Here is a 12,253-nt window from a genome sequence, read left to right as displayed (position 1 = left end):
TAGGCTGGCTCCATGTGAGTGCTCTTAACCAGTATGCTCCAGTGCCTACAGACAGGCACCGGGTGCTGTGAAGGCACAAAGGAGGGCCACTTAGCCCTGCGTGGAGAGTTGTCACTTGCTGTTCATATTGCACTTTGGGTCTGGGATGTTTGTCATTTTACTTCAAGGGCAAGGCTACTCCCACATAAGATGATCTCTTATGTGTGGAAGCAATAAAGAAAGGGAAGAAAAGGGACAGGAAGCACTTCTTACTCTGTAAACCACAGCTGTTTCAGGCTGAGCATCATGGGGTTCACTGTGTGCAGATGGTCCTCGTTCCACTTCTTGGCATTCCTGTAGACACTGTGCCAGGGCACAGGGGCCCGGATCACTCTTTGAGGAAATGCTCGGGGGATGCTCTCGATGAAGAGTCTTTTCCTCTCCATTGGATCCATGAGGATGTAATCAACTATAACCAACAGGGCAAAAACTTGTTATTAAGCAGGGACCTTGAACACTCTGTGCTCTTAGCGTCAACACTTTAAAGGTAAATGTGCCTCTGTCCATTTACACTTGGAAATGCTCCCTCATTTACAAGGTCAGTGGTAATCTCCTGGGTATAACTAAATTGGGTCGGTTCCACTCTGTTGTTATGTGAGATATTTCAGGGAAAGAGGAATATAACTTTACAGTCTGGAGTATTTCGAATCTGGAGTTGAGTCCTGTTAGGATATCTAGCATTATGCATATCAGTGAATTAGTATTTGCTGATACCTCATTACTCATTAACTGATTTCTCACACCAAAATAGTTACATAAAAAATAAACACAATGGATGACATCAGATACCTATGAATGGAAATTTAGAGGCCAAATATTTCACGTGCTAAGGACTGGCAAGAGCCTCACAGAGGAAGTACCATTTAAGCTGGGTCATAAAGAATGAGTAGGATTTTGTCTGAAGGATAAGAAGTGTAGTTCCATGACTTTTGTATAATATACTCAAGGTGCTGTGAGTCATTCTGTGGCAGAAATAACAGGTACAAGTGGTAGAGTTCAAGGTGGTAAGACTGGAGAAGTAGGTTGAGGCTGAAATTTGAAGGGCTTTACATGTTTATCCTTATAAGTTTGGTTCTAGTCTATAGCAGACAAGGCGCCATTACACTGACACCATTAGAAGGTTAATTAAGAAATTAAAAGTAACAATTTGGTAAGTATAGCTGTGTTCCAGATAAAATGGGAAGTTGGGGAACTAATATGATCACCTCTCCCCTTTGATGTGTTTCTCACATTATTCACCATCATCAAACATTTCCCAATGACCTACTGTGTGCACAAGACATGGGGCTAAATATGAAGGGGAGGGAGGATTGATGATACATCAGCTAATGTCTAATAAGAGAGCTGAGACCCATAAGAAAGACAATGCCAGTGTTAAATAACCGTAGAGAAACAGTGGCACGGGAGAAGTTCCAAAGTGGGATGAGTTGAAAGTAGAAACAAGAAGTGCTATGAATGCAGAGGATGGATTCATCACTGAGGGTTGCAGAGATCAAAATACTTGAGGGAAGAGGCAGGTCTTGAACTAGATTTTAAATGTGAGTAGGCCCCTACTTCTTAGTTTTGCTACTTACAGCAAGTAGCACCTGAGTAGCACCTGCATCACCTGGGAGCTTGTTAGAAGTGCAGAATCTTGGGCCTCTCCCAAAATCTACTGAATCAGAATCTGCACTTTAACAAGATCTTTAGGTTAGATGCACATTAAAGTGTGGTAAGTACTGGTGTGGACATGTGTGATGGTGGCGGGGAGCATTTGGATGAAAAGTTAAACAATGTTTTTGGCATTTTCAGAGTAACCAGGGTGAAGGACTGACAGTGAGAGGAAAGAAGGTGCCCTCCACATAGGAACCCCTGTCCCATTTATGCCCAGCCTTACCAATGCTTTTCATGAGGCTACTGTAATAGTCATTTTCCTTCTCCTCCACAAGGACAGTCATCAGGGGTTCCAGGAAGGGACTTGTCAGCAGTGTGTTAGAAATCAGCTTTGAAATCCGAACCATCACTTCATCCTCCTCAGGGGCAATCATGTCTTTTTGGACTCCATTGGTCAAATAGTAATAGTATCTCTTCCGTAAACAAACCACCAACAAGAAAATGATCAAGATCAATTGGCTAACTGTGCCCACTTGCCCACATCTGTCAGCCACCAAGGGACCCTGTTCATACAGCACCTATCTCCATCCTTCACTCGCTCCTGGGCCTGTGACTTCACACTCATTGCAATACATCATTGGCGAGTATTCCCCATGACTCTGGAGGAGTCAAACAAAGCCAGAGAGATCTCAGCGTGGTATAAGGAAGGACTTGTCAAACGCCATGCAGATAGGAACAGTGGAAGGAGGACTGAGGCCAGGGATGGAGGTGGCATTATCTGGTGAGCTTTAAGAAGAGGAATGACAAGCTCCTCAAGTGGACTCAAATAATTCACCCTCCTCAACAACAATGCTCCTATACAAAGAAAGCACTTGATCCTGTGGCTTGTAGCTGTCCATGGGGAAAAACCCCCAAGCCTGAGTGAGACTTGGGAGTTAGCTCTTCTAATCCAACCATGGGACTTTTGAGTTTAGAAAAGCCACACAAACACAGGAACTGAACAAAAATGCCCAGTGGGACCAGGCGACGTTAGGAAGTTTGGTTTATTTAGGGCTTGCCTCTAAGCTGCTAGATGGCTGAGTGGCTCTGGAAATGAATAATTTCAGATGGATAAGAAGCACAAAGTATAGGAAAGGGTTTGAAATCAGATTTGACCTTCAGTGCCAATTGTCTGTGGTCAGAAGATGCTGAGCTTACATCTCTTCAACCTTAATACAGGACAAATTCCAAACTTCCCTCATTATAAGAACTGCGTGGGGTGAGGAGAGAGGCTCCTGTTAAATGCAGATTCATAGGCCCCCTGCTAGGGCATTTGGGATTTGTTAACAAGCACCCCAGGTGATTCTTATTTTCAGGCAAGTTTGAGAAATGCTGTGTAGCTCCTAAGAGCACAGAGATGTCAGTATCAGCCAGACCTGGTCTAAGTTCTAGTTTTGCCTCTTACTGACTGTATAACCTTGAGCAAGTTACTTAATCAGTCCCCACCCCAATTTCCACAACTGGACAATAGGAATAACCATAGTCCCTAGGTCTTGAATGGGGTCAAACATCTAGAGGGTTTAGCATGGAATTTTGCTAATAGCACATGCTCAGTTACTATGGGTTTTTATTATTAATCATTTTACTATACACTATAAATTCGCAAGCTATTTGTTCTTTTAAGACAGGGGTTGGAAGCTCAAAATTCTACCTGGGACCAAGCAGGTAATGTTACTAACTGAAAGTTGGCTGTACATAAGAAAATAATAAGGAATTGTGGAGACTGACAAGCCAGAGAATGTATTTCTCATCTAAAGGAAGTGGCTACTGTTCTGCTTCAAATATTTTAATTTTTTCAAGAGAGGTTAGAAATCTAGCTTATGTGAGATTTCCTTTATTTTCAAAACACATCTATAGGCCAAATTCAGCTTATGGTAGGGTTGCCGGACAAAATGCAGGATGCACTGGGATATACTTATACTAAAATATTATTCATTGTTTATCTGAAATTCAAATTTAACTGGTGTCTTGTTTTTTGTTTTATTTTTGTTTTTCAAAATCTGGCAACCCCAGCCTATGGGTCACCATTCCGCAACCTACATTCTACGAGGACCCAAAGGCACGGATTTCTAAGACTTACTAGAGCAGAGAATTCAGGCATGCACACCTTCATTCAGTAGTCTGTCATGGGGTCTGGGCTTCAGTATTTTTAAAACATTCCCTAGGTGACTCTGCTGTTTTTCTCCAGTTTAGAATCACTGAGATGCCAAGAGTAATACTTAGCAAATTGAGAGAAAGGAGGCAATAAGAATGTACCTCCAAGTCTGATTCAGTTGGTTTGGTTTCTTGACTTTCTATTTCCATCTCCTGCCGTAACATCACATCAATCTGTTCTTCTGGACTCATTGGTCTGCTTCCTGGGAGGGTCAAAGATGTCACCACCTCCGTCCTCATAGGTAAGGAGGTTGAGGTGCTGCAGGCCAACCTCGTCCTGAAAAGTAGACACAAGCTCAGTCCTTGGTTCCATGGAACACCTCATAGGTTTGTTAGCATTGGTTTTGCTTAGTTGGCTAATTTATTTTTATTTAGAGCCTCAAAAAATTGGATTAAGAGGACTGTTGGGGAAAAAAAACATGAGTAACTAGGTATCCAGGAATGCTTTAAAGTCAAGAAGCAGAGCATGGCTTTCAAGAGACCACAGCCTTCTTCGGTTCAGCCCAGTGTCCTGCAATTCCCTGTGCCCATAGGGACACCTTACCCAGTGAGATCCTCTTTGTCTTTGGGGGAGAACTTCATTTTCTTCTTGTTAGGCTCTGATGAGCTTTTATTTGCTAGAACAGTAGAGAAGAAAGACATCAGTGATGAGCAGTGGCCTTGGGCGGTCCTCTGTCCACAGGGATGCCAGTCTCAGGGTAGCGCCAGGAGAACACTAAGCGGGGTGGACTTGGTGTGGTGGGATGACGCAGGTGATGTGGGCCCTGTACCACTAATTACCTGTGTGACCCTGAAGAAGTGACCATCACTCCAAGCCTCAGCTTCCCCAACTGTGAAATGGGGATGACATACCTTCTGTTATCCCATACATTGGACAAGTATTAATAATTGCTCAATTCACTCCCCAATCCTATATGCTCTATTTCCTAAACATCAGGTGTATTACTGCTTAATATTTTTCTTTAAATAGATTCAGACTTTTAAATCTAATATATTTATTTTAAAGGAAATATTATGATTATCACAAGTAGAAAAACCAGTATCATTTGCAATACATATAATTATTGCAAATAGAAAAACCGATGTCATTTGTAATAAACAGAAGGTATTGCAATAAATATCATTTGTGATAAATAAATTCAACAAGTAATATAAAACTCTACTATTAAACTTTAACTGGATACTTGCTTAAGATTCTAGCCTAAGGAAACTAACATGTCATAGAGACATGTTAAAGACATACTAATATGAATTTGACATTTTGAGGGAATCAGAGGATTGAAGACTCTTGGTTAAGATGTATTTTGAGTTCATACTTTAATTTCCTCAACCTACTCCAAATATAACAATAATAGAAAAAATATTCTTTAAAATTAAAAAGACAGTGCATTGTTCGAAAAGATGCTCTTCTGTGTGGACTAAAAATAAACACATTGTGAACTAAAAGTCTTAAACTTGGCTTCTGGCTCCAGAAGCAGGCAGAAGTAGTTAGGTGTTTGATACTTGGGGGGAATAACAGAACCCAAAACATACCATGATTGTGGGGACTGCAGGTAGGCTCACAGCATGAAGCCAGGGCTGCCCTACCCAAGACACGCTGAAAAGACAGCAACACTGTCATGCAGATAAAGCACTTGTTATCCTCAATTCACATGGTGGCCACAGAGAGCAAAGAAAGGCTGGTAATATCTAGGCCAAGCCTAACATTGCCTCAGGGACCAGATCTACAATCCCCAAACATCACCTTAGGACGGGAGTCCTAAGCCACCAATATAAGATCTGGTACTAATTTGGGGTCCAAGATGCCAGATGAAGGCATAAGGGAAAAAGGCAAGATTTTAAAAGGTATGTCAAAAGAATACACTGTTTGAGTACATTTATATGTGAGAGCAACCAAAACTAACCTATGGTGACAGAAATCAGAAAGTGGTTACCCTGGGGTGGGATGGTGTTGGGTAGAGGAAGGAACTGATGGGAAAGGAGCACAAGGGAACTTTCTCTAGTGATGGAAATACCCTATATCTTATTTGGGTGGTGGCTATATGGTGTAAACAATTGTCAAAACTCATTGAACTGAACACTTAAGATCTGTGCATTTTATTGGATGTGAATCATACCTCAACCAATGGGGAATGCATGTAGCAAGAAAGGGAAAAACTCTCAATATAAGTCTGCAAACTAAAATCCCATAACACATGAGAAAAACCAATACTAAGAAAGATAGCAAATAAACTCAAAAATTGAGGGACATATTTACAAAATGGAAATGATACAGCAATACTAATAATTCTCTAAAATAAATGTTTAAGATCCTCCAAGTGATTGATATTGGAAGGGCTATGTCCATGAGAATAGAATAATAAATTGGCAAGTGTGGTCCTCATAAATAGAACCAATTAGGAAATCTGAAAATAAAAAGATACTGTCATTAAAACAAAACCCATTCATTAGACACGTTAAACTCAAGACTGAACATAGTTGAAGAGCAAATTAGTGAGCTGGAAGATATACTTGAGGAATTCACCGAGACACAGCAGAGAGGATAAAGAAAAACATGATAATGAGTTTGAAACAGCAGGCAGATTGAAAGTCTCCAACACACCTCTAACAAGAACTACTAAAGGATATCCTTAAGCAGATATAGGTGTACCCAGTGGGACTAAACAAATTAATACATATAAAGTACTGTGGTAAGCAGCTTCCGAGATGGTCCCCAAGGATCCTCACTTCTTGGAATCATGCCCTTGTGTAATCCTCTTAAGTGTGGGCGGGACCTACCAACTCACTTCTAACAAAGAGAAAATGGCAAAAGTGATAGGATGTCGCTTGCAAATTTAAGTTCCAAAAAGACGGTGGTTTCTATCTTGCTGGCTCTCTTCTCTCTCTTGCTCTCTCCCTCGTTCCCTCTAAGGGAAGCCAGAAGTCATATTTGTGAACTGCACTATGGATAGGCCCATATGGTAAGAAACTGATGTTTATGGCCAGCAGGCAGTGGAGGATGTGAGTGAGATTGGAAGAGGATCCTTCCCTAGTTGCCTTTCGATGACTGTGGCCCTGGCTGACACCTTGACTGTACACTTGTGAGAGATTCTGAGCCAGTTAAGCCATGCCCAGATTCCTGACAGAAACTGTAAGATAACAAATGGTAGTTGTTTTAAACTATTAAGTTTGGGGGCAACTTGTTATGCAGCAATCAACAAGAAGCACATGGAGCAGTGCTTGGTGTATGGTAAATGTCATGCTAGCCATTACAATCATTCCCATTTTAGAGACGAGGAGACTGAGGCTCCATGAGGTTACCCAAAGTAAGCTGCAGCAAAAGGTGGAGCCAGGACTAAAACCCAGGATTAGAAATCTCACTCCAAAGCCCTATTCTGAGTGGGTATGGCACACAGCCAGAAATACCTAATGGCAGCCCCTGAACAATCTTCTCCCTGGGGACACTGATGGTGACGGGCTGGTAGACCTTCAGCAGGTCCTTCAGCTTCAGGTCCCGGGCCATCAAGGAGTAGTTGTTGGCAATGGAGTTGCTGGGTCCATAGTGGTGGTGCTGCTCTTTGAAGGGTGCAGCCAGGGTCCATGATGTGCGTTGCATCAAGGGTGGGTAAAAGCTGTGTGACATGACTGTCTACAAGGGAAGAAATGCAGAGTGACACATGATGAGGGACATCACTCAGGGGGCCTGGGCTCCTTAGGGCCAGGCTCCACTCACACTGAGACTCATGGCATCCCACATGCCTTACACGGTGGCTCTACCTTCTGCACACTGAGTGCAAATACTTTTGGAATGGACACCAACTGTACTTCTCTGACCATTGTGAGCATGATTTCTGATGACAAGGATGACAGCTTGCTTTCAATATTCAGTAAATTTGTGATCAGATAATTTACATCTACTATCTTTATTGCTATGGACGTGGCTATAAGGTAGAAATAACTGTTCTCATTTTACAGCTGAATATGGAGAAGTTCAGAGAGTTTAAATAATGCAGCAGGTAAGTGAGAAGGCCAGATTCTAACTCACCTTTGTGTTACTGCATAGCTTTCTCCCATGGTGCTGTAGCCTCTTCCAGTGGCAAAAATGACCAAGGCTTCTAATGCCACTTGTCAAGTCTGACTGTTTGCCCCCAAACTAGTATCAGCAGAAGAGTAGCAGCCAGGTGAACATACCTGATAGAGTTCAGATGGTTCCTCGTTAGCAGAAGCAGGCAGAGGAGGCAACTCTGGCCGCATCTGGGAGTGGCTCATGTGATGTATCGAGTCACTTTTGTGGATCTGTGGGAAACAGACACAAAGCCACTCTTCAGGAATTAGGAAAGATTTCCAAGTTTCTGAGGTTGATAAGGAGTAAAAAGGTCCTCAGGAAAGGTTTTAGGCACAAAGTTCTGCCCTTCTCACCCCTATCCACTGTGTAGGTTTCATTTCTTAATTGTTAATGTCTCTCCTCTAGCATCTCCTCCTTGGCTACACTTCAGTGAGCAAATTCAGATTTTTTTTTTTCCCCCTGGGAAGAGCCCAAATCTGAGGGCACCTCCAGGTACCCTACCCTGGGTTGTAATTAAAGGGGTTGACTTAAAAAAATTGACTCTTGCATTTCACATTGGCAAAATTCCAAATAGAAATTTGCTTATGCAGTGACATAAGTAACTGTGCTTCTGTGGAAAGAAAAAGTATCATTTAAAGAGTGTGGGCATGTAGGTCCACCATGCCATTCAGTGAGTGTATACTTGAGAGTGAGCCTCAGACAGAGGTGAACCTGTGGCCCCCACTGCCACTCTCAGTTCCCGGTGCCTTTTCACCTCAGAGCTGAAGGTGATTTCAGTGTTGAGCAATGCTGTGTTTCTGTCCTACACCCAGCCACTCTAAGCAAGACAACTACTTCATCTGGGGCTGTGATGGAGGAAAACTTCTGGGCTGGACTTACTGAGAGGTGTTGCTATACAGCACTTTAAAGATGGTTTAACGGATCTGCAAGTATAATTTTGGCTCTTTGTGATTTTTCACCTGAGGCAATGACTGTGTAAGATGAGACATTATTGGACAGATTTGATTTATTTGGGTCAGCAAATTAAGTCATGCAGGGTAACTGAAGGTAGAGACGTAGGGGGTATATGAATCAGATATTAGCCATCCCATGCCCCAACCAATCCTTCACTGATGACTCAACCTCATAAAATAATAACATTAACAACAATTACATCTGCCATCATTCTAAATATGATGCGCCAGGCACTTATGAGATTTTTTATACCCATGTTCTAGCTGAAACCAAGGCTCACAGAGGATAGGTAACACATACTAGCCACACAGAGGTGCTTTTATTTCTTTAAAGGTTTTTTTAAAGATTTTTTTTTTTGATGTGGACCATTTTTAAACTCTTTACTGAATTTGTTACAATATTGCTTCCGCTTTATGTTTTGGTTTTTTGGCCATGAGGCACGTGGGATCTTAGCTCCCCGACTAGGGATTGAACCTGCACCCCCTGCATTGGAAGGCGAAGTCTTAACCACTGAACCGCCAGGGAAGTCCCCAGAGGTGCTTTTAAATACACATCACTCAGCATCCCAACACACTGGAAATGGCAAGTATCACTTACACGGCAAATTACTTTGGGAATGTGTTGATCCTAAAATTAAACAAAAACATGCAAACTCAAACAAAATGCATACTGAGCCTGGGAGTTTTAAAAACATAATAGGTTCACTGATCTAATGGCCTAATTCAGTGGTTTTCAAAAATTTCAGACCCACTAACAGAACTTTATTAAACATGGGGATGCTCAGGCTCCACCTTAAACAAGATGACCCTGTTGTTTTCAGCTTAGCACTGTGCCTGTCTCTCTGCTCTTGACCTCAATTTCAAGGATCTAAGAATCGATGAATCATCTCCAAGAGCCTTCTCTTTCACTACCAAAATTAATATCAGATCTGCACTGATGAGGTGAACAAAATGAAAAAACTCAGCATCAAAGGAAAGGAACCTGGCCATCCAAAATGGGTACGATACCATCCAAGGCAGATTTTGGCAGCAGTATTTTCAGGGAAATGAAGTCATTCATGGTTTCCTTCAGGGTCCCAGATGTGACTGGGACATATACTGACATATACTGATTGATAAGTTAGGGCTGTCTGCATTTTGTCTTTGCAAGCAAGAAGGTTTTGTGGTCAGTGGAAATCTTTCCCTTGGCCTAGCTCTTAAATCTGTTTCAAATAAAAATATTCATTAAAAGAACAACAAGCAAACACCACAAATTTCAGACATCTTGAGTAAGTTACAGTTGAGGAGACTCTTTTGCAGTTGAGGAGAATATTAACATTATTCTGGAGGTGGCTTAGCATTCATCCTTCTGCTTATGGTTGGGGTAAACCTGATTTCAGCCCTGACATATACTGGGAAGTTACTCTTCCCAGCAAAACAGGCAGAATAGAGCCCTAGTGGACATAACTGGCTCTACTCCAATTTCTGTCCATGCTGTATAGTTTTCAGCCTGTGTCCAGGGTAGAGCATGTGATACAGGTCTGGTCAGTCAGAATACTCTCTCCTCCTAGACACTGTGATTGGTTCAGGGATAGGTGTGTAACCCAAGCTGGGCTAATCACAATCATTCCTGACACTTTTGATAGTGCCATTGAGAAAGAGGTACTCTCAACAGCCATCTTTGCCTTATGTGAAAAAAGTCTTCCTTAGATTAAAGCCAACATAAAAGAAAGCAAAGCACCAGAAGGACAAAGACAGACTCCCAATGACATCAACTGGACCCCAGGATCCAACTTGGACTTCCCAATTACTTGAGCCCATAGATTCCTTTTTGGGTTTGAGCCAGACTGAATCATATGTAAGTCCCTCCATACTGAGAGATGGTTATCCAAGAGATAGACACAGAGGCAGCTGAGTCATCGTATAAAGAGAAAAGCCATTCTTGGGATAATAAAGAAAGAAAACAACATTTTGCAAGAAAGCAAACTAGGCACTTTCCTGGTGGCACAGTGGTTAAGAATCCGCCTGCCAATGCAGGGGACACGGGTCCGAGCCCTGGTGCAGGAAGATCCCACATGCTGCGGAGCAACTCAGCCCGTGTGCTGCAACTACTGAGCCTGCGCTCTAGAGCCTGCAAGCCACAACTACTGAAGGCCGTATGCCTAGAGCTCATGCTCTGCAACAAGAGAAGCCACCACAATGAGAACCACACGCACCTAAACGAAGAGTAGTCCCCGCTCACTGCAATTAGACAAAGCCCGCACGCAGCAACGGAGACCCAACGCAGCCAAAAATTAATAAATAAAATAAAATAAATTTATATTAAAAAAAGAAAGCAAACTAACATTGAGCATTTTGCAGAGCACAATGGAGAGAAGCAGAACTGCTGAAGAACAAATTAAACTTTAAGCTAGTTCATGGGCACAGATTAAGATTTATACACACAGAGTCATTAAACCATGATAGCAGAAAACAGCTCAGTTCATGGGACAGGGACACATGGGACACATACAAGATTAGCAGATCTAGAAATCAATTCATAAAACAAAGAGAGTTTTCTTGAACACACCTGGTTAAGAATCCTCTGTGGTACCTTCAAGGTGAAAGAGATGGAAATTTTTGTAAGAACTACCTGGCTACCCAAAACGGTTTGTTAAAAATACTAATGCGTAAGTGTTCTCTCTGGTAAATTGCAGAGCATTCCCATTTCAGGGGGTGGGCTCAGTTAATTATCAACAAATCCACTTTAATTCTACAAAGTTTTGGTTTAAAATGCTCCTCTGGAGTGTAAAATGCTCCATACACTTCAATGTATGGCAACTTAGTGGATCTTGGCTTCTCCACAAGATTCTGGTACCTAGATTGGGTAGAACTGTTACTTTCAGGTGCTTATTTCTGACTACATGTGATGTTTGCAAGTCCTTCACGGAAGAAGTTTCCAAATGCTCACTTAAGGACCTCCAACAGCAGAGTCACTAGAGTCTTAGCTAAAAATACCGACTGCAGGGCTCCACTCCAGACCTTTGAGATCAGAATCTTTGGGAGTGAGGCCAAGTCTCTATATTTTCAAGATACTCCCCAGTATATTCTTATATATGTACCTCCAGTGCTGGGAACTGCTGGATGGAACATATGGTCTAATGGCCTTGAAAAGGAAGGGAAAGAAAAGTGTCTATTCCTGAAATTTTCTCAGCAAAACTTGAAGATGTCCAAAAGACTAATTCAGAACAAAGCATAATTCAAGGACATTATTTGATTAACATATATGCCTGGTCAAGGAGATCTAACATGGCAATTGGTTTATGATTGAAACATGCCCTTTCCACCCACTTCCAATTTCGCTACATGTTGAAAATACTACAGGTATGAAAAAAGAAATACACCTTAAAATTCATACCTACCTTCTGAGATGAGCAATCCATGTCACTCATGTTCTCCATTCTAACTGGAC

The 12,253-nt window shown here is 42.0% G+C and overlaps 1 protein-coding gene across 1 annotated transcript in view; it reads right to left on the bottom strand.

Moving 5' to 3' along the window:
- Nucleotides 1–12,253, bottom strand: part of DNAH3 (dynein axonemal heavy chain 3) — a 196,159-nt gene extending 183,906 nt beyond the window's left edge. The window contains exons 1-7 of the mRNA XM_089896064.1: nt 12,204–12,253; nt 7,996–8,100; nt 7,231–7,453; nt 4,370–4,442; nt 3,928–4,102; nt 1,916–2,105; nt 253–448 (exon numbers count right to left, since the gene is read on the bottom strand). Of these exons, the coding sequence (XP_089752190.1) occupies nt 253–448; nt 1,916–2,105; nt 3,928–4,102; nt 4,370–4,442; nt 7,231–7,453; nt 7,996–8,100; nt 12,204–12,242 (1,001 nt within the window). The 5' untranslated portion in view covers nt 12,243–12,253. The remainder of the gene's footprint in view (nt 1–252; nt 449–1,915; nt 2,106–3,927; nt 4,103–4,369; nt 4,443–7,230; nt 7,454–7,995; nt 8,101–12,203) is intronic.

This window comes from Delphinapterus leucas, chromosome 15 (genome assembly GCF_059928025.1).
Source record: "Delphinapterus leucas isolate spDelLeu-1000000601 "Yukka" chromosome 15, BTC_Dleu_Yukka2, whole genome shotgun sequence".
In the NCBI taxonomy this organism is placed as follows: domain Eukaryota; kingdom Metazoa; phylum Chordata; class Mammalia; order Artiodactyla; family Monodontidae; genus Delphinapterus; species Delphinapterus leucas.
Note: the sequence above shows the minus strand (reverse complement) of the source record. Positions and strands in the feature narration are given on the sequence as shown.